The 22,048-nt window shown below is 57.4% G+C and overlaps 1 protein-coding gene across 2 annotated transcripts in view; it reads left to right on the top strand.

Annotated features, from left to right (window-relative positions):
- Positions 1-7,576: 7,576 nt before the first annotated feature.
- The window catches only part of RASA3 (RAS p21 protein activator 3), an 88,199-nt gene continuing 73,727 nt past the window's right edge, over positions 7,577-22,048 (top strand). For both annotated transcript variants that reach the window (XM_081214928.1, XM_081214927.1), the window contains exon 1: positions 7,577-7,714. In XM_081214928.1, the coding sequence (XP_081071054.1) occupies positions 7,660-7,714 (55 nt within the window). In that variant the 5' untranslated portion in view covers positions 7,577-7,659. The remainder of the gene's footprint in view (positions 7,715-22,048) is intronic.

The raw sequence follows: 22,048 nt of genomic DNA, 5'->3' as shown, positions 1-22,048 counted from the left end.
TTCCCCGTCTCTGCAGTTTGTCATTCTAAGAAAGTTGTGTAGGGAGTTCCTGGTGGCCTAGTGGTTAGGATTCCAGACTCTCACTGCCAGGGCCCAGGTTCAATCCCCGGTCGGGGAACTGAGATCCCACAAGCCTCGCAGCCAAAGAAAAGAAGAAAGAAAAGAAGTTGTGTAAGTGGCATCACGCGTGAGCGCGGCAGGCTCTCCTCCACCTCGAGGTCGCCGGGGTTACTGCGTCAGTCATCTGTTCCTTTCTGTTGCAGAGCAGAGTCGGCTTCGGCTCCTACCTGTGGAAGGGTGGGTGGAGGTTGCCTCTGGTTTGCAGCGTCAGTGAACAGCGTGGTTTTGTGAGCGTCCTGTCTTTTGAAGGAGACTTTCTTCCTCCAGGCGGAGGGTCTGGGCAGAGGGTAAAGCCTCCCTCTGCACTGGTTACAGGCTCATCGGGGGCGGGCGGGGGGGTGCTGACTCCTGGGAGGAGGTGGAGGCCTGGAGGGACCTGCGGGGACCGCATCCCAAGGTCCCAGGGCAGAGCCACCGTCTGCCCACCCCCCAGCATCTCCCAGGCCCAGCGCCAGTGCTGCAGGACAGCCAGTGTCTCCTGGGCGCTGGTGGGGAGGGGCGAGGGGAAAGCATCCCGCCCTAACCCTGGGGCTGATGAAACTGCCAAGCAGGCCCGGGTCCTGCACCCCGCACAGCAGCACACGGGCCCCACGGCAGCCGGGTGGGTGGGCACTGCTGCTGGCCCATTTCACAGACCAAGAAACTTAGAGACAATCAGCGGGGAAGAGTTCTGTTCACCTCAAACCATCTGGAAGGAAGAGAAGTAGTTTAACTGGGGTGTCGTGGGCTACGTCTGCAGTAAAAGCAGGGCCAGCCCGTCACTTTCACACTCACAGTTGATTGCCACGTGTTCACACCCGCAGGTGCTGTGCTAATGCAGTCTGGCCAGCTGCCACCGTCCACTCCCCCCTGTGCCACCCATGGCCCTGAAGCTGGGAGTGATGGCCACACAGCTCCTGCGAAGGGCTGAGGGGCAGTCCCGGCCGCGCCGCCCCGAGGCAGCTCCCCCATCCCCAGAGTCGGCACAACCTCAGAAATGGGCTTTCCCACCATCACAAAGCAACTATACTCCAAGAAAGACGTTAAAAAAAGAAGAAGAAGAAGACAGACACGGGCTTTCCATTCTGACTCGGTGCTGCCACTGTGCTCATAGCTTCGAGACCACGTCAGCTTCTGGGGTTGTCTCCTCTGCTTATTTCCCCGCACCATTCCAGGTGGAACTAACTGCAGGCCGTGGGGGGGACAGTGACTTCCTGCTCTTCCCACGGGATCGCGCGGCTTCTGGACATGTGCCCCGTGCTCAGGAAATGAATCGCTAAACAAGAGTACATACTCATTCAAACACCTTGTACGGCCACTGTACAAGATTGTCTATAAATGTTAATAAAACCTTGAAGGAAATACAATATAATGGTGGGCACACAGGTATCATTTGGCTCTTTTCCAGTTTCTTTACTATTACGTTGCATCTGCCAACCTAATGTTTCACAAAAGCAGCAGCTCCTACTGGCCATTGATAAAATCTCTGTTGCGTGGTTGTAACAACCTGCCAAGCAGTTTGCCACCGTGGCTGCCTTTGTCGCTGGGTCTCTGGAGCCTGCCTCCCTGGACAGGAAGTGTCTGTGGTCAGAGCTCCTGGGTTTTCTCCTTTGCAGCTTGTGTTGTGATCCTGTTGTGAGGACTGAGTGGCAGCAAAGCCCCGTCTCCCGTGGTGTGGTCAGTTACCCCCTCCGCTCCTTTTAGCTTCTGGGATCCTTCGATGGAGATTTTAGAAGAAAAAACGCACACCATCCGTCCATAGCTAAGAAGGCAAGACTTGGAGCCTAGTTAATTGCTGATTTCAGGGGTGTCTTCAAGGAGCTGCTTGATATTTGGCTAATTATGGTCAAAAATAACAAGTTAAACTTTACTATGATAAAAACGTAGATATTTTCAGCAATTGTTCTTCATAATAAGCGATCAAGGCATTATACAAGTGTCTTCCACAGGTTAAGTCCATTAGGTACCTGGGGTTATATTTTACTATTAACTCGAACTGACGGGTATACTGATATTGATCAATGCCATCCCACATCAGCTGTTAGGGTTTCTGTTAGTGAGGCTGGGCCAGGCATGGGCTGGGCCAGTGATCCCTACATCTCGTTGGCTTTACACAACAGGAGCCATTTCTCACGTTTGTTCATCAAGACGGTTCCAGGGCAGCTGCCTCTCCACAGGGACTCAGGGGTCCACTTAGCTCTGAATTTGTTGTTGTTGTTGTTGTTGTTTTTTGTGGTACGCGGGCCTCTCACTGTTGTGGCCTCTCCCGTTGCGGAGCACAGGCTCCGGGCGCGCAGGCTCAGCGGCCATGGCTCACGGGCCCAGCCACTCCGCGGCCTGTGGGATCTTCCCGGACCGGGGTACGAACCCGTGACCCCTGCATCGGCAGGCGGACTCTCCACCACTGCGCCACCAGGGAAGCCCTAGCTCTGAATTTTGAAGCGATGCCTCCCAGTTGCCATCGATGGAGAAGAGAGAGACGAAGCTACACGGTGGCTTTTCCCAGCTTCCAACCAGATGCGCCCACTTCCTAGGCACCCGGTCCCTCGGCGAGCTGCCAGGAGCGAGGCGGCATGGCCCCTACTCCCCCCGCCCCCCAGCCCGTCCCAGGAGGAGCTGCTGGTGCTGGCAGTGGCTCTGGCGCTGCCTCCTTGTAGGCGGGCCCCCTTAGAACACCTGGGCTTCGAGCATCCAGTGGGAACTTCAGCGCAGGCGTCTCCCCTCTATGGCTTTTCTCCCCATTGTGGCCCAAACGAGCAGCATTGGAGAAAGATTATTTGAGGGCGTTATTACTCATTTCTCTGGACCCTCCAAGCGCTTTCTCTCCTAGACTATCAGGTCACCAGAGCCACATCCCTTGACTCCTAAGGGCCTGAGTAACTATCAGAGAATTAGGGTTGAGCATTACGTCCCCAACATTTCCACGTGACAGTAGGAGAAACCACTACAGTCCTTCCACGAATATTAGTTGGACGTTCACTATGTGCCAGGCAGTGCTGTGAGCAGAGCAGCAAAGGTCAGTCATCTGAGATGGAAAAATCCTTCCCGGACTTGTTGAATATCTGTAGGAAAAAAATTATCTAAAAACTTCCTCCTATTGCTCAGTTGGCCAAAATATTGCCTTTTCTGAAAAAATGGATACACTTCTTTTTATTAGGTAATATATAACATATATGGAAACATGTTTCCATATTTCCCTTTTCACCTTGACTATCAGGAAACTCAGAGCTGAGCTCTACATTCATTGCAGTAGCTGTTTTCACTGCAGATGTTTGATGCAATAATTTCTTCCTTCAAAAAATTTTTAAATTCATTGTATACCGGTCATTTATTTTATGTCACTTCAAATCCTTTGAAAGTAGACTGAGCAGATATGAATAATAAATTATCTAATTATGCTGTTTTAGCCAATACATAAATATCCACTGGTTGATAGATTGATGCCTCTCAATAAATATTTTTTGGGGGGGGTTGCAGAAGAGGATTCTATCAAAGAGAGAATAAGACAACAGCGAGTTATAAACAAGAGTGTATAGATGCTTTCTATGAGTCATCACCTTTTCCTTTAATCCCTCAGTATCTTCCTGTCTCTTATAATCACAACTCTAAGGCAACAGATTCTAATTTAGAAAAGAAGGATCAATCCCTCTGGGCAGAACACAGGTTTAAGAAGGCACGGTGCCCGCACAGGTCTACGGAGGTGAGTCTTCTTAGGGAAGGAATAGAGGAAGGGTGCTGTGTGGGTCTCCGTGTTGCGTGGAGGGAAAGCAAGGTGCTCACCGACATCTGGCCCCACTGATGTGCGGCCCCGCATCCTCATAAACTTATTTCCGACCTTCTGAGCACACGTGTCTTATCAAACCCTCTGATGAGCTGCCAACCTCTTGCTCATTTGGTCTGATTAAAATGATGTCATGGATACGGCAAACCAAACTGATGCTCTGCAGACTGTCCAGACTGTCCAGGTCTCTTTGGGCTGTATTATAACAGAGGGCAGGAAAGCGGAAGGATGAGGTGAGATTCCAAGTGTGGGCTAGAGTCTATGCCATGTGATGTAAACGGCTTCTGATTCTCCTCCTTATTCGGGATGGAGAAGAGGGCATTTCCCAGTTCCATGGCCACATACCACGGATCAGAAGCCATGCTGATGTGGCCTGGAAGTGGCACCACCTCTGGCATGGCAGCTACAATGGGGGCTACTGTGTGGTTGAGTTTTTGGTGGTTCAGTGTCATCCTCCAGAACCTATCTGGCATCAGACATGGGACTGGTGAATTATATGATCCTTTAGGTCTTTAAGGGAGGTCTTGATCTCCATGTTTCCTCCAGGATGTGTCATTGCTTTTGAGGCTTCCCTGCTGGTATGCCTGTTAACCCACATACCAAGGAACCAAGGTGGGTGTTTTGACAACTGTCACATGCATCCCTACCGGTCCCTTACCTCTGGTGAGAGGAGAAATGATCACTTGGGGGCTCCCTGTGAGCCGCTCCTAGCAGAGTTCCATGTGTTTCTTGGACCTCACAAGTTTTGCTTTAACAGGGGCATGACGACCCCTCGACTCAGACCTCAGCCCAGCAGCCCTTCAGACATCTAGGTGTTTCCCTTTCCATGTGGAATTACATGAGTAAATGGCCACAGGCCCCTCTGGGGACATCCCAGGGGAATCCTCACTGTCCACATGTGCAGCCGGGTCCTCTCCTCCAGTCAGCAGGCTCCAGGGCTGAGAACTGGCTCATGCCTGGAAACTGGGTAAAGGGTTGTGAGGTTTTATTGAAGCAACTTTCTTCAGCACCCCCGAGCCCTGTCTACGATTTCCTTTGGCAGCGTAAACTGAGTTACACTGCTGCTGGCCGGCTCTCCATCCTGCCCCTGACATTGTGTTCGACTGACCATCACTACAGCCTCTTCAGGTCAGGGCGCCGGGGCTGCCACTGCAGTCTTGCTCACAATAACTGCCCCTGCCTGGCTTCTGATGTTAAATGTCACCTTCTGGCCTCTGTCATGTCACCACCCCATCATCCTCACTGCTCTTAGGGGGCCCAATGCTCCCTGTGACAGCGTCTCCACCCCCAGCCCAGTCCTGCATGTCCAGCCGTGGTTGAGCTCTCTCTGGCACATTCCTCATCCTAGGCACTGACTAGGTTTCCTGGTCTCATGGAGCTTATTTACTCTCCCCTGCCATCTCTCTGAGCACTGGGATGCCTTCCTTGGCTGTCTGCCATGACCACAGGGCATTTCCACTTCACTTAGTGTGGGATGCTGCTTTTTACAAGCTTTCAAAGGCCATACTAGGGGCCTGGGGTCCTGGCCAGCGTGCCAAATCCTGCATCATGGTTGAATGATGCCATACCAGTGAACTCTAACCTGGTCCCCCTTGCGTGCTACCTCTCCCGGGTCCAGCATTCTCTGGCTCTGCTTCTGCCGTTGCTCACCCAGCCCCCACTGGCATGTTTCCCGGGTCTCTTTGCAGACCCAGCGCTTCCCTGGCTGGGTGATGCTGCTGTGCTTCCCTGGCTGGGAGTGGAGCTGGACACAGAGCACTGGTACCATCCCGCAATCATCTCCAAGCACAGGGGAAGGAGGACACCTCTTCAGGTCCAGAAGATTTACGGAAAGCTGGGATTCAAGGTTTTGAGTGCATTAATTCAGATGATGTTCCCCCAAGCCTCAGGGTTACAGCAACCTTCCTTGGTTGAGCCTGCAGGCAGCCCTGGAGCACCACTACCTTCATGATTAAGTTCTCGCTCTGATCTGCACCTTTTTTGGTTCTGTGGTGTAGGAGATGAGGCTGTCTTTATATGGTAGCAAGAAAACCTTTTTGTCGCACTTTTCTTTAAATGGGTGATCTTTTCACTGCCTTGCCCTCAGCAAGAACCACCTGATTCCAAAGTCGAGGTGATTCCTGCTTCCCAGCCTCCCCATGCCTGAGACGCTGCCCCCCACTGTGTGCCCCCCACGCTCAGCACTGCTGCATCCACCAGCAGGTGCCCTGCTCTCAAACCCCGTCACAGAGGCTGCTCCTGGAACACTCCTGGCCCCAGCCATCTTATGCCGGGTTCCTCTGGAAACAGACTCCGAAGCAGAAGTCTGTGTGCAGGCCTTTATTGGCAGTGTTCTCAGAAGAGAAGTCCTGTGAGGGTGTGAGGGAAGGTGGGCTGGACAGAGAAGCAGCCTGACAACAAGGCTGCTGCTACCGGGGCTCCGGCCGATCCTCTGAGACGCTCGGGAGCTGGGGGTGCTTTTCAGTTACATGGATGGAGGCAAAGCCTTGGTCATGCAGAGGGATGGCAGCACTCGCTACAGAAGCCGCCTGACGTCCAGGCTTAGAGACGGCAGCTCTAACTGGCTGCTTCCCTAACCGCCCTGTTAAACCTGAGTAAACGCTTCCTGTGAAGGTCTTGAGAAGATAAACTCAAGCAGATGACTGAGGACCTGGACGGAGGCGCAGGTAGTCTGGGTAAAGAAAGGTCATTCATTAATCTTTTTTAACATGTACCTAAGCTTTTTTTTTTTTTTTTAGGAAGTGAGGTAAAGCAATAAAAAGAACAGGGCTTTCTCTTTATTAAGCTTGTAGTCTGGTCTACACATGGGGGGGTGTGTCTGTGTGTTTGTGTGTGTGTGTGTGAGAGAGAGAGAGAGAGAGAGAGAGAGAGAGAGAGAGAGTGGTGTTGGGCGCTATAAAGCCAGAGGAGTAGGAAGTGGACAGGAAATCAGGAGACACAGAAAATGAGCTGAGGTTGGTGGTCTGCGGGTCAGCAAGGGCAGACAAGAGTGCACTTGGCCTGTGTGAGAAGCTAGGAGCCAGGGTGGCCCGAGAGATGCCCGGGGACAGCAGAGGGGCAGGAGGGCAGCGGGAGGGACTGGGCAGCTCTGGAGCCTGATCAGGATCTCACCCGGACTGCGCACTCCCCCAGACCCCAGGTGGCCGGCAGCCCCTACTCTGAGGGGGCTGAGCTGGGCCAGGGAATTCTTTTCCTTTGATACCTGCAGGTCTGAGTTTCTTAAAACCCTGTGCATGTGTCCCCCACCAAAGCCTCCGGCCAGTTTCCACCGCTCCCGCCTGGTCCCCCCACCACCAACCCTAGCCCGGTCGCCCCCCCAGCAAATCTCGCCCGGTAGCCCCCGCCGCCCGACCAGGTACCCCCGCACTCCCGGCCGGATCCTCCCTGCGGGGCGAGACGTCCCCTCCGGGTCCCTTCGATGCCTGCCTCCTCGGAGGCTGACCCCGCCCCTCTGCGGGCCTTGGGATGTGGGCGGAGCCGTCTTGCTCCCGCCTCCTAGCCCTCAGCCAATGGGCAGTTGGGGACGCGCTGTTGGCGGAACCGTAACGCTCCCGCCCCTCTGCGGGCCTTGGGCAAGCGGGAACTGGGCAGGGCCGTGGGCGGAGCCTCACCGCCCCCACCCGCGTCCTCGGCCAATGAGCGGGCGTGTGGGCGGAGCCGGAGGTGGAGGTGCCGCGGACGCGCGGGCACTGGGTAGGGCGCAGAGCTTCGGGACTGCGCCGCCGCTCGGGCTCTGCTGCTCTGCGGGGCTCGGCGCGCGAATTCCGGGCAGACCCAGCATGGCGGTGGAAGAAGAGGGGCTCCGGGTCTTCCAGAGCGTGAAGATCAAGATCGGTGAGCTCCCGAGGGCTGGCGGGGGCGGCGGGGTTTTCGAGGGGGCTCGCGGCGGGCGCCCCCAGGCCCCCGACCCCTTCCCTGGGGGCCAAGGCCCTGACGCCTCCTGGCCATGTGCGCTCCCCGGGTGCGGCCCCTCCCCACCACCCCGGAGGCCGCGGGCCTCGGCCCCCTCCCCATCACAGGGAGATGATGGACCGCGGCTCCCTCCCCATCTCCAGGAGATGCCCGGCCGCTGCCCTCTCCCCACCTCCTCCAAGGACGGACTGGGTGAGCCGGGCCGGCGGCTCACGGGGACGCAGCTCCTTGCGCTGCCTCCACGCCACTAGCGGCCCCAGGTCCCCGGAGGTGGGGTCGCCTGCACCAGAGGGAGGTGCGGTGCCGGACTTGGGTCGGGTCCCCGCTGGGAGTGTGTATCTGCGTGTGCATGAGCGCGCGCGCGGGTGCTCTCCGGATGAGTGCATTTCAGGTGCCAAAAACACCAACCCCGGGGTTCCGAGCCTCGCTGAGTGCGGCACCCAGACCCTTCCTTCGCTGGGGAAGTGGAAGCTCTTTCAGGTTCCCCCAGGGGCGAGGGGCCGAGCGGGCGGCTGAATGGAGCCGGGGTGTGCACGCGACTGTGTAGGTGGATGTGTGGGCATGTGTGTGTTCCTGCGTGTTTGTGTGTGTGTGTGTCTGCCTGTGACTCTGTGGAACGCTCTGGCCCAGGGCTCCCTCCGGGCAGGTCGCCACAAGAGCCACCCCTCCCCCTTCCATTGAGAACTGGCTGCGGGAGCTTCTGGCCACCAGGGCCTGCCATTCAGGTCGTGTCCCCGGAGCAGTCTGCCTTTCTCACTGGACCCAAGAGCTGGGGGAGGGAAGTGCAGATTCTGGAGTGGGCTGGAAGGCTATATCTGGACTTCCTGGGTTTATCTGGGGAGACTTGCTTTTTCCCAGTTCTGTTTTAACTTGGGAGGGTGATGTGCAAGTTTCTTCCCCCCAAAACAAGATCGGTTCCTGGAGGGACTGTTGCACATTAATGCCATAAATGTGCCAGCTGAGAGGACAGCTCCCATTGGAGAGGGCCTCTGAGACCCTGGTGTGTTGCCCGTCCTCGGGGCCCTTGTTGCCCACTGAATGCCTGGGTCCTCCACATTCCCATGTGAAAAAGGGGCTCCGGGAACCAAGCCAGGCGCCCAGTGACTGCTGGAGCGTCAGTTGCTGGTGACATTCGATGCTGCTTAGGAATTCCAGCTACCCCAGATCAGCGTGTTGTTTCCTGTCTGCTTTATTTTGGTTTATGGATCATCGCTGGGACGCTCTTGATGTTTGGCTCAGAGGCACTGCAGATGGGATGTGGTCACACCTCCGCCTTGAGGAGCCTGCCCGGAGGGGGTTTCTCTTGTTTACTCGGTTGAGCTCTGCTGTCGCTGTCTGCTGAGAGGTTCAGCACGGCACTCCACCTGAAGCGTGGCAGGGAAAGTGCCTCTCAGTGCCAGGGTCCAGTGAGCATGAGGGGGATGCCAACCCAGAGGCCTTGAGGTGCTTCCTTAATTAGGGTACAGGAAGGGGTGGGGCAAGGCTGTGAGGGCTGTGCCAGGCTTCTGGGTGCAGCAGGCAGGAAGGGGTCTGGGGACTTTGGGGTTCAGGCCCCGCACGGCCAGCCTGGACTCGACTCAGGAGGGTTCTGGAACCGTGGTCTGTTAAGCAGAGGGGATTGATTTCTTTCGAGAATGGCACCGAGGAGATCTGCTGGCCTGGCAGGGCGCCCTCACGGGAGGTTCTGGACCTCACACACAGGGGCCATGTGTGGAAGGAAGGAGTTTGAAGATGCTGCTCGGTTAGGCTTTCCCTCTTTTGTGCTTCAGTTGAAACAAGTGAGAGAAATGCCCAGCTCAGCTGAGGATTAGTGCAGCGACTGAACATCTGCCGGTCTAACTCCGTGTGGGCACGGGGTATTATTAGAACCTTTGGACCCCCGCCCCCATATCTGGGGGCTGTAGCAGAGACGATGAGCAGAAACGGCTGTGCACAGTGGTCCAACTCCCTGGACGCGGCTCCGGCTCTCAGAAGCCCCTGTCTTCTCCCCACTCCAAGGGTCTTCACCTGCAGCTCGGGGCTGCAGGAGGGAGACATCTGTGTCCCACCCTCGTTGCTGGGGCTTGCAGGGAACAGGGGCCTGTGCACAGCACAGGCATTGGAGCAAAGAGGTGTCCTGGGCTGTGCTGCCGACTTAGAGCCGGGGCCGGCCCCAGAGGTGAGCTGTGGGGACTGGCCTGGGGCTTAGTCTTGTCCCACTGTGAGTAGACAGGGCCTGGTGGGCGGTGCCCCGAGCTCTCCGTTTCTTTCCTTAGTCCTCTGCTGTGGCCAGTCTTGACTCTGACTTGCCTGAGTGCCCCAGCCGTGAAGGTACAATGACGAGGAAGGACACCAGAGATGACTGGGAGGAGGGGCAGCTGCGCAGGAATCACAGGCATGCTCGTCTCCTTGTTCCCGGAGACCCCGGCCGGCTGGCCACTCATGCTGAGCCCTGTCTCCGGGCCGGCTGGCTGCGTGCCCGTGTCTGCTGGTGGCCTTCTGGCCTGCCGGCTGGAAGACCCAGGGCAGGCGCCCCCCCGCCCCCCTTTCACGGCCTCATTTTTCCATTTGCGAAATGCCGGCAGGCATTGTCTGTGGCATCCGGTGGGAGCCCCTCATCCCAGAAAGAGACAGAGAGAAACTCTCCCTCCAGTTATAGCATCAGCAGTGTCACCGTTCCTGTGGCTGAGGGGAAAGGCGGAACGTTTTGGGGGGCTGAAGAGTTTTTAGTGGGGGAGCCTTGGCCGTGTAGTCCTTAGAAAGTCTGGAATGTGTACTGGTAGTACGTGGTCATTGAGAGGCTAACGCTGGGGAACATGAGAAGAATCTCTTCCTTTTTTCCCTCTTCCCCTTTCTTTTTCCTTCCACCTTTTGCAAATGAGATAATACATAAGAAAGTGCCAAATAAAAGTAGGGTATTTTTATTGTAACTATTTCAAGTCCTTGTCCTGAAGAACTTGTGTCTTTCCCCACTTAAATCTCGCAGTTATTTTGGACCGTTCTTCTGCACACTTGAAAATCTTACCCGCGGTCTATCTTTGGTAACAGCAGTATCTCATGTCACGTAAGACTGAACACACTTCCTGTGAGGCTGCTTGAGGAAGTGTGCTCCTCTGGCTTTCCATGAGTCAGGGCTTCAGCCCTGGAAGGGAAGCAACGTGAAGGTTTGTAGGCGGCGACGGGTGAAGGCTCCCGGCGAGAGCGCCTCTGCCCGGCAGGCTCCTTTGGACTCGGCACTCCTTTAGGTCTTGAAACATAGCTTTACTTTACGGTGATATTTCCCTTTTCCATGATAGTTACTCCTTGTTTTTAAAAGTGTCATCTTGATAAGTGTGTCCAGTTAAGAGCAATGTCCAAAGGTATTCCTCTCAAGCTAAAAAAAGAGAAAATCCTGGCCTTGCCCTTGAGGGTGAGAAAAGTCCTCTTGGGCTGTGAGTTGGTCTCGTCGTTGTCAGGTTTGAGGGCAGCTTGGGGATGCGTGGCGAGTCCCATGTGAGGCCACAGGGCAGACCTTCCTTCTTGGACCCAGAGCAGCGGCCCCCCTGTTCTCCCCGGGCTGAGAGCACCCACTCCTGTTCCTTCTCATTCAGATTTGAACCCGTCACCAAGAAGGGCCAGGGCAAGCGACGTGCCCCCATTCAGCCAGATGTGGCCCCGCGGCAGCTGGCTGTAGGCTCGCCCGCCCCCCAAACGTCACCCCCCCAGAAGCAGGAGGCTCCTCAGGTCGGGGAAGCGGGGAGCAGGGAGGGCCCCTGGGTGGCCTGGAGAAGAAGCCCCAGACCACAGGGGTTGGGAGCTCAGGGTTCTAGGGCCGCGCTGCCGAGAGTGTGATTTTTTAACGCAATGTCCAAGGTGGGAAGCAGTGGCGCGCTGGTCCCGGGGTCTGTAAGGCTCAGGCGGGGCGGTCCAGCTTGTAAGTGGCAGCGGTTGTCAGCAGCCGGGCGTCACAGGCTCTGTTAGAGGACACGTTCTGTGCGCACGATGGCCGACGTCCGCGCGAGGCTGCGCGTGGGACGGGGAGCGGGGAGCTGCGCCGGCCACGCACGGTTCTTGGCATCAGGGGCTGCGTGTTCTCTGGAGCTCTCTGATGCTAAAATTAGCCTGGATACTCTGTTAACCTGGGAGCGCAGCTTGCGGTCTATTTTTGGCCCCTGAGGACCGGTGTGCAGACTGGCGCTGCCCGCAGGGCCGCAGGGTCGGCCGCCTGGCCGCAGCCCGCGGGTCTGGGCTCCTCCGGGCAGCGCAGTGGCGTGTGCTGACGTGTGAGGTGGGAAGGGTGCAGACTTCAGGGTCTGGCGTGCGCCTTCTCTCATTGCACCTAAGCTCTCACAAGCCCGCATGGAGTCACCTGCCCAGGGTCTTGGCCTGCAGGGCGCGGGAGCTCACCTCACGTGCTGCCTCCTGCCCGGTAACGCGCCTGGACAGGAGGGGCCACCGGTGCCCCTGAGGGGAGGTCCCGGGCCACTGGCGCCTGTGGGAGGACCGGGGTGTGCGCACACGGCCCCTAGTGCAGGTGCTGGGAGGAAGCTGGAGGGGACAGAACGCGTGAAGGTGTGACTGAACAGGGCACGAGACCCGGAGCCGAGCCCTCGAGCGGGGCCACCTGCAGCCCACGTAGCCCCGGGCACGCAGGGAAAAGGGTCTTCAGGTAGTGGGGCCCTGTGGATGGGCCATGGGGCTGCAAAACACCATTTGGCAGAAAACATCTGGATTTGTTTCTCTGAAGCTAACGAGGCACTTGCGTGTGTCAACACTCACACCTTCCGGAGAGTATTTGGGAAATCAGGACATCGGAGCATCACGCTTTAGAAACAACCACAGTGGGAGCAGCTAAGCCCGAGAAGTGAGGTTTGCAAGTCACACTGGAAGGTGGAGGCTGCAGGTGTCCCAGCTGCTTCCGAGCGAGGAGGGTCCATGCTGGGCCCAGGCGGCCCAGGAGGGGAGGCTGGGACCTGAGACTGAGTCCCGGCCACCTTTCTCGCTAACTCTGCAACTTCAGGCACATCTGAGCCCACTCTGCCTTCAGTTTCTTCCTCTGTCACAGGGGAGAGTAAGGCCCTTTCTGTGCAGCTCAGCGAGCTTGTGTGAACACAGACACTCGCATCGCTCCGGTCCTGATGGCAAGGTGTTACTGCTGGTACAGTTTGAAGCTACTTGTTCTCTTAATCTTGTAACGGGTTAGAGATCCAGCTCAGCAAGTCAGGAGAAGGTGGTGAGGCAGGAGTGGGGAGGGCTCGCTAGTTGTCTGTCCCCTGCACCCAGGGTCAACATGGGGGTCTGTGTTCCAGCTGTGCCCAGTCGGTGGGACGTTCAGATAGCAAAATGGGGAGACAGAGTATTGATAAATGCCAGTGGAAGGGGCAGTTACATGACGGAGCTTCCACAGCCTGGAATATTGTGCAGCTTTCAGAGAAATAAGTTGGAGCCCGGCCCAGCCATGTGACATGCAGGAAGCCCGTGGGGTGTGACTGGAAAGAAAGCAGCATGCAGAGCGTGTCTCCGAAGGTCCCAGAGAAGAGCAAGGCAACCGATACGGGTGTGCAGGTGTGGAAGCGAGACCCACACACGTCTGTCACTTGGCCCCCCAGGGCTTGGGAGTGTGCAAGTGGTTTTGTAGGAAGAGGGAGTAAAAGGTCTGTTTGAAAAAGCAAGAATATTACTGTTATGTATACAGATAGGTAAATAAAGAGTTTAAAAGTCACAACCACTTAAAAAATGGAATGAACAATGTTCTATAGAGGACACTGAGGCCCAGAAAGATAAACTAATTTCCTAGATGACACAAGGCTCACTCAGTGCAGGGAAAGCGTGGGGCTGCCAGCAGGTCCAAGAGCGAGTGAGTGACGGGCTGAGGGCTGGCCCGGGAGGGGACCTCGAACGGACCCAGACACGCGGTCGGCGCGGGCTGCAGCCCTGTGTTCAGGAAACCCTGACCCGGATGAGAGGGAAGTTAAAGTCCCACCATCCACACAAATGACCCTGTGCTTTTCTTTAAGTGTGAGGCAACTTCCAGAATTAACAGTGAACACATTCAAATTGCGGCGTAAATGCACGTTTCGTGATCCTCCTTAGAAATAAGCGGACGAGTGTCTCCCGACTGCACGTCCCAGCTCACTCCGTGGGCCGGGACCCACGTGTCGCTTCCACACGACGGCTCTTGGGTCAGACTCAGAGCTGCTCGTTATCGGAAGCTTCTTTGCCGGAAGTGATGGGTCAACAAGTGGACCGTGGGACCACGGGTCGTGACCCTCGTCCTCCGAGTGTCTGCAAACACGGGTTGTGTTTCTGCACGCGGGGCAGATCCCTGGCCAGCCCGGTCTCTCCTGAGATTTGGCCTTGCTCGTTTGCGTTTTCGAATAAGCCTGCAGCCTGTGGCAGGGCCAGTCAGCATCCGGGCGAGGGCCCTGTTGGTGCGGCCGCGTGTCTACGCCCGAGACCTGCCGTGGAGGCCTGGGGGAGGCTGGGCCGCCGCCGCTCAGGGTTTGAGCCGAGCGCTGTGCCCTGCACTCCTAAGTCAGACCAGTGCCTGTTTCCCTCTTCGCACAGTTTCTCTTCCTGTTGTCTGAATAATTTCCAAAGTGTAAAGAAGTGTTCTGTCTCGGCCCCCATTGCCAATGGGATAAAATCCAAAGGCAGGCAAAGTCACCGCATCTCTCTTGGACTCAGGGTGACTCAGAGCCTGGAGCCTCGGTTGGCGGCCGTGCTTCCTCAGCCAGGCTGCCCCGTTCGTGCTCCGGACACAGCCTCGCTCTCGGCTTGGCGGCCACGAGTGCCATTGCGGCCTGCGGCAGCGCCAGGACCGGGCCTGGTGGCCGGCCTCTCCCGGGACTGGCTCCCCCTTCGGCCACCCCCCAGGGCTGACGGGAGCCCAGGAGTGGGCCTGGGCTTCTGGGTTTTGGGGACATTTAACTGAGTGGGGGGCTGATAACTAGCCTGCCTTTCTCTGGAGCTTTGATTTGGACTCGACCATGGGTCCCGTCGGGTGTGATCCGTGTGTGGAGTCAGGGCCTGTCTCTCCTTCCTGTGACGCCCCTTGGCCCTCCCAGGAGCCCCCATGGCCAAGCCCCCCGTGGTTGAGGGCAGCTACGCGTGCCCCTGGATCTTCTCTGTAGCTTTGTCTGGTGTGGTTTTTCCTCTGAGGAAAAAGTTGTCGTTTTCCTTTTTTGCTCTGTGGGACTGGTCTGATTTTGTGCACTCTGTGCGTTTCCACGATGCCGGATCCGTTGTTGCCCGCGGAGCCCTGGACACGCCGGGGGGCAGCAGGTGCCCCTGCAGGACGTGGTCCTGTCAGAGTCTGGCAACGACTCTGTGCCTTGTGCAGGCACGTGTCTTAACTGCCCCCCCCCCAGGCTCAGAGAAGCCAGGTCACTTTCCCAAAGTCACACAGCAGGAGAGCTTGTGACTGTTGTCCTGTAATGAACTTGAAATTACCAAGGCCCAGGCACTCCTCCTGTGGTCAGTGAGGAACAGCCTTCTTGGGTGTGTTATGAAGTCACTTCCTCAGTAGGCAGCTCACTTCCCACCAAGGCCTCTCCTTCCCTGAGAATCTTTGAACAAGCATTTATGGGAGATTCTCAGGAGAGTGACACCGGCGCCTGAACCTGTGGTCCTGAGAGGCCAGGACACCCGGGGCTCAGGGCCTGCTGACCACCTCCCAGCTGAGTGTCTTGAGCTGCTGGACACCTGAGCAATTTGCCCTGAGACCGTGCTTTACACAGGGGCCAGCCTCCCAGTGGGCAGACTGCAGGCTGCCCTGGGGGCGGGAGCAGCCCTGTTTCTTCCGCCGTCTGGCTTCTGACCATCTCTTCCTCCTGCTGGGGTGGGACCCAGGCCCAGAGTTTGCCTTATGCAGGAAAAGTCCCCCGGCCAGGCAGGCAACAGCGGGGAGGGGTGAAGTGGGCCAGTTAAACTCCAGCCGGAGGTGGTTCAGCCCCAGGCCCAGAGCCTCTGGGCCTCTGCTTGTTTGGACCCAGCTGACTGGGGACTTCCCAGAGCTGGGCTCAGATGGTGGTACAGAGCTGTTTGCAGAGATCCTGGAACCCGAGCTGGTTCCAGAAATCCCATCGGTGTGCAGACTCCAGGGGACCTGGCCAAGCTGCCTTGTTGTAGAGGTCTGCAATGGGCTGCTGTGCCGGGGCTGCTTTTCCCATGGCCTTCGGGGTGAGGGCGGGCTGGGGAATTCCAGATTGTTCTGGGCTGCGGCTTGGCGAGCTCACCCTTCTCAGGGGGCCCTGCTGGCCTGTCCTGGGGCTGACTGCCACAAGCAGTTTTTAGCTTAGGATCTGACGACTGGGTGTTTTATCTACTTTGTAGGGGTGAGTTTCAAGGGCAGAAGACACCGTGTATGCAATGTTCCCGTGGAGGGCACACCCCACCCGCGTGTGGTGTGTCCAGGACCTTCTGGAGGAGCGAGGTGTCCCCAGGCTCCCCTGAGGAAGGCCTGCACCCCACGAGGCAGAGTGTTCAGTTGAGGGAGGGGTGGTTCGCCTTGACCTTCTCACGGGGGCCCCTCACGTCCCAGTACGGGTGTGCGCGCACACGCACACACACGCCCCCGGCCTGTCCGGGGCAGAGGTGCGTGGTGTCGTGTCACCGCGCGGTGATGGCGGGGGAGGCCCGGGAGGCCCACAGCGGCTCCTGCTGGCTCTTTCCCGTTGGCGGGACCCGTGGTGCCAGGGTACCGGCCTCGTCTGCGCAGCAAGGCGTGTGGAGTCTAGAAGAGGTTCCTGTTTCTCAGGCGTTCTTGCTGTCCTTTCTCCTGCCCGACGTGGTGGAGGCTGCAGAGTCACGGGGCCTGTGTGGGCCCGGCCCCGGGGGTCTGGGGTGTATGTTTGGCGGCACCTGCCGTCCGAGAGCCCTGAGGGCGTCATGGCCGGGTCCCCACCCCGCTCTGGGGCCTCGCTGCTGGGACGCCTGCCTTTCCGCTCTCTGTGACTCGAGCGTCTTTTCTGCACTTTTTGATTCTTTAATGTTTTGTATGTGCATCAGACACCTTTCACATTTTAGGCCCACAAGCCGGGTTTTTCCTGTAGCTTCTTTTCCTGTTCATTTCTGGCCCATTCTGTCTCCTGGCTGTGCTCAGGTGGGAGCCCCCAGGCTTTGAGAAGCTACGAGGACCCCGGGCCGGGCTGGGCTCCCTGGGAGAGTATGCTGGGATCAAGCGAGAGGACGTTAAGGTGAATCGGGAAGCACTGCAAATGGGGGTGAGCCATAGTGGGTGGGGGGCTGCCGAGGGGCCTCCTCGCCCCCCGAGGTGTGAGGCTCTTGTTTCCTGCCCGGCTGTACGGGCGAGAGAGCCCAGCTCCCTGGAAGTGGGCGCCTGCCTGGTGGGACCCGAGCCAGGTGGGCTGCAGATGCCCCATGGCCCCCTGGCTCTCCTGGCCGTGCTCCCGGAGACCTTGTAGCTCCTGGGTGATGCTTCTTGGGGCGTTGGGAGGGGAAGGGCAGAGGACCCTGTGCTTCCTGAGCCCCAGCTGGCCCCGTCCATCTGGAGTCCGTGGCGTTCCTTTCTCTGTTCATCATTTCCTGCTCCACTCAGCTCCGCCTCCGTATTTGGAGAAAGGATTTCTCAGCGTTTGGACCCGAGGATGTGTTTGTGCACATCCTGACCGGAAGGAAGGGTCTCGGGGACAGAAAACCCCTGGTCGCTACGGTTTTGCTCCGTCTCTTGACTTTCTGTTTGTTGGTTTTGCGGAGGGTGTTCTGGCCTTCTCTTCCAGGGCCTTTCCCTCTCTGCCTGTGTCCTTCCCGGACGGGCAGGCTGTCCAGTCAGGAGGGCAGAGCCTGGGTCCTGAATGAGACGCTTCCACCTCTTTTTCACCCGCACAGGATTCACTATAGTTAGTAGCAATTTAGTTCTGATTGTTACTAGACCTCCTCCTGCCTCTCCCCAGCCTAGCCTGCTTCCCTATCAGTATATGTGCGAGGACCCCCCAGTTTGGTGAATAACATAAGAGTGCTGGGTTTTCTTAAGCAGGAATTTCTGTGGCCGGAAGGAGCTGGCTGGGGGGACAGTGGGTGTTGGCCCCCAGCACACAGATCTCTTCAGCCCTTCACGTGCAAGAGGCCAGTCCAGGTTTACTGTCACCGGGGCCTGGAAGTGGTGGAGGCACCCTTTTCAGACAGAATATTTCAGAACAGTGTGGGAGGGTTCTGTGCATCTGACCTGGGACGTGTTGGGGGCGTGTACAGACATGCTGATTTTGTGCATCAGGGCACGTGGAGGCCAGTGTAAGGGCCACCCTGAAGCAGCAGCAGGAACTCTGAGCCTGACCTAACGTGTGAATCACAAAGACTGGTTGGGAAAAGCTAGTTTCCAAAAGCTCTCCTCCTTGCAAAAAGTGCTCAGGGGTGGTCTAGGGGGGGATTCCGCATCGCATGGGCTGACCTTTAGGTGAAGTCGGCCTGGGGGCGGGGTGGGGGGTGACTTTTGCCTCCCTGGTTGTCCCACGGCAGTTGGACGCCACCTGCAGGTGCTGCACGTGGGCCCGTGGGGCCATAAATTGGGCATTTCACAGGATGCACGGGAAACGTTGGCCTTGCCTTCCAAGCCTCTACAGATCAAAGGATAAATAAGACAAACCCATCAACATAGTCACGCTTTTATGGGAATAATAATAACTGGGATTTTCAGGTCTTGGGGAGGTGCTAAGGAAGACTGGAAGGGGTCTCCCTGCTCTCTTCCTGTTCTCCCAGGAACGGGGGCCTATGTGTGCACACGTGTGCACAAACATACATGCACACGCGTGCAGACGTGCGCACACACACACTCTGCACACAATGTGTTTTCCAAGCCTGGAGAATTCTTAGAAGTAATAGAAACTGTACGTGCAGAATTAATTTCTAAATGTATAAAGTGACCCCCACTGAAGAGGGCAGCACTTACTTTTATCATTAAAACTAAACTAAACATTAACTTGTCGTTTTCTACTCTAAGGCTTAGTCTGTCCGAAGGTGTACCTGCCCCCTGGTTAACAGCTCTGGGGAGGGGACGCCTCTACAGCGGCCCCTTGATGGTCACTGCTTCCCGCTCTTAGTAGCAGACGACAGTAGTCTGTCTTGTTATGAAGGCGTCTTGGGGTCCTTGAAACGTGCCGTCTTCCTTGGAAGGCAGAGGCCGGGAGGGCGGCGGACAGGACACTGTACGTCTGTTTTAGTGTGTCTGAATTTCTGGGTCGCAAACCACCTTAGGTAAAGTAGGGCCCTGAGCAGGGCAGGCCTGCTCGGGGGACCCGGCCGCCCCCTTGGGCCAGGCTTTTGGGCTGTGCCCCAGCTCGCGGTTTGGTCCTCTGTCTTTTCCTTTCCAGGGATTTTGTAACCTGTGGGGTCCCTGTAGAGAGGGTGCGGAGCAGGGCACAGGAGAGAAGCACCACGGAGAACACGAGTTGCAGGTGAAGTGAGGGAGCAGCAGGCCGCCTTCTGCAAGGTCCCCCGGGCCCCGGGGTCTCCTGGCCCCGGGGTCTCCTGGCCCCGGGGTCTTCTGGCTCCGGGGTCTCCTGGCCCCGGGGTCTCCTGGGTCTCCTGGCTCCAGGGAGCTTGCTGGGCTCTGCCCCTGAGGAGCAGAGTGGAAACCAGCAGGACGGCCCGTGGGTTCTCTAAGATGCGCTTGTTCCTGGGTTACCAGTGAGCGTGGTTCCTGCCTTGAGGGCAGACGTCCTGCGGCGGGGGACAGTCTCTCCATCGGGCTCCGAGAGACCCGTCCTGAGCTCCCGGCCGCTGCGGAAAGTGTCTCCACTTTCCTCCAGTGCCCCGGTTCTAGACAGGGAACCGCCCCCCGGGGACAGGTGGCCATGCTCGGGGACTTGTTGTTTGTCACGCTGGGGGTGGGGGAGTGTGAACCTAGTGGGCGGAACCCCCCCCCCCAAGCTCAGCACCTGAGTGTGCACGGGGCGTGCCCGGGGGAGGGGGCTGTGTGAAAACCGCGCCTGTGTCCTGTGTGCTCTCTGCCTCTCCTCAGGAGCGTGCGGGCGGGGAGCAGCCAGATCCCATGCTCGCCTGGGGGAGAGACGCCTGCGGTGTGGACCTGCCACACTGCCCAAAGGTTTAGGGTGTGGATGGGGCCGGCAGGACCCTGGGGCAGCGGCACTGTGGCCAGTCCGCTGGCGACACTCCCGCTCTGCAGCTTGGGGCAAGTCACTTAACCTCTCTGTGCCTTAGTTTTCGTGTCTGTAAACTGAGGGTACTCATAGCTCCTTCGCAGGGCTGTTAGAGGGTTGAGGGTGACTGTCACCCTCCTGCCCGCTGCCGCACTTCACGCTGGAGGAGAGTGAGGCTCCGAAGGGTCTGGACCTGTTCGAGTCGCCAGGTTGCGTCCGTGAGCCAAAGCTGTTTTCACGAGCGGTGGAAGCAGGACCGGGCCGCCGACTCCTGGGGAGGATGTGGCTGTGGGCGGAAGGGCTGGGCTGGGAGGGCGTGGGCTTGTGTGGCCGCCCCTGGGGTCTGGCGGCACCCTCCCCAGCCGTGTGGTCTGAGCTGCGTTACCCGACCCCCCGAGGGGACCCCGGGATGGCACCAGCTCCGTCGCAGGCTACTTCCGAGCCCGTGCGTTCTCTTCCGAGCGTCGATGCTTCTCTGGGCAGCCGCCGATGACTTAAAGGTGAAGTGTTAACCAAGAAGCGTAATCTCGCCTTCGAGCGTGGTGTTGCGGGAGCAGGGACCTGCAGCAGCGTCATCAGGGGCTGTGCTCCCTGAGAGAGGCAGGGAGGGGGGAGCGGCAGGGATTTCTGGCTTCCGGGCTAGCACAGAGCACTTAGCCTGGCTAAAAAGCTCACACAGGGCTGCACGCGTCTGGGAAGAAATGGGAAGAGCAGTCCCCCTTTAGATACTGTGGACGTCAGGTGACAGTTGCTTATTTACCATGTTTTGAATTCTGTAACTTTTTTCTGGATCATTCTGTGGTTTTATCTCTATGGCACAATGCTTTTATGACAGGAAGTGGGTATTAATGAATCAGTTAACTATTTTGTAAATCTAGGGTGCTGTCTTGTGATGTCTTTGTAGCCCCCAAACACAGGCGCTATGGGCGGGACTTGCACAGTTGGGTAGGGACAGCTGCTCTGACCCCTCATGTGCTAACCTTGCCTGGGAAATGCTTGGGGAAACTGCTCAGCCTCTCACAGTGGGACAAGGGTGTAAATATTTACCCACCTCTGTGGGCTGGGGATGCTTCACTGTCGCCGTGCCCCCCTGCAGCAGTGACCTCTCCATGGGCCGGGGGTGCTCTCTGCACGCAGACATTAGCCAGGGTGGGTGGTGGGGGGAGAGTCTAGCTCCCGTGTCCCCTGCTCAGGTGACGTGGATCATTTCACCAGTGATTTAGAGAGTCTGCTTCTCCCCACACATGGAAATGAGGCCTCTGAGAAACCAACACCAAACAAGTTTGGAGGGTGTGTTTAACCCACTCTCAGGCTCGTCCAGAAAACTTGTCCCAATTTTATTAATGGATAAGAGTGAACAAAGGTTCGGGACTTCCCTGGTGGTCCAGTGGTAAAGAATCCGCCTTCCAATGCAGGGGACGCGGGTTCGATCTCTGGTCAGAAAACTAAGATCCCACATGTCGCAGGGCAACTAGGCCCGCGAGCCACAACTACTGAGCTCCCGCGCCTCGACTAGAGAGCCTTCGTGCCGCAGACTACAGAGCCCATGCGCTCCGGAACCCGCGCGCCACAGCTACAGGCCCACACGCTGCAGTGAAGAGCCCGTATGGCACAACGAAAGATCCCGCATGCCTCAACGAAGATCCTGCGTGCCGCAACTAAGACCCAACACAGCCAAAAAAAAAAAAAAAGAGTAAACAAAGGTTAGTGAAGAAGGAAGAAAAACACGTTGCTTTTTTTTTTTTTTTTTTTTTTTTGCGGTACGCGGGCCTCTCACCGTTGTGGCCTCCCCCGTTGCGGAGCACAGGCTCCGGACGCGCAGGCTCAGCGGCCATGGCTCATGGGCCCAGCCGCTCCGCGGCATGTGGGATCTTCCTGGACCGGGGCACGAACCCACGTATCCTGCATCGGCAGGCGGACTCTCAACCACTGCGCCACCAGGGAAGCCCAAACACGTTGCTTTTATAAGTAAAATCATATATATAAAAATGTTCCACTCATTTTGGCCCATGCAGTGTAAAGACCAGCCAAGAATAAGGCATTTTTTTAAAGGTAGGATGAGGTGCTGGCCCATTTTGCAGCATTGAGCAGTTTTGTGGCTGGTCCCTGAGGGCCCCAGAGCAGGGATGCGCCCACTTCCACGCCCCTCCGCAGGTTAACTGTCCTCCTCACCCCCTCACAA

The sequence above is a fragment of the Mesoplodon bidens genome (genome assembly GCF_964165515.1).
Source record: "Mesoplodon bidens genome assembly, chromosome: 17".
NCBI classification, from domain to species: domain Eukaryota; kingdom Metazoa; phylum Chordata; class Mammalia; order Artiodactyla; family Ziphiidae; genus Mesoplodon; species Mesoplodon bidens.
Note: the sequence above shows the minus strand (reverse complement) of the source record. Positions and strands in the feature narration are given on the sequence as shown.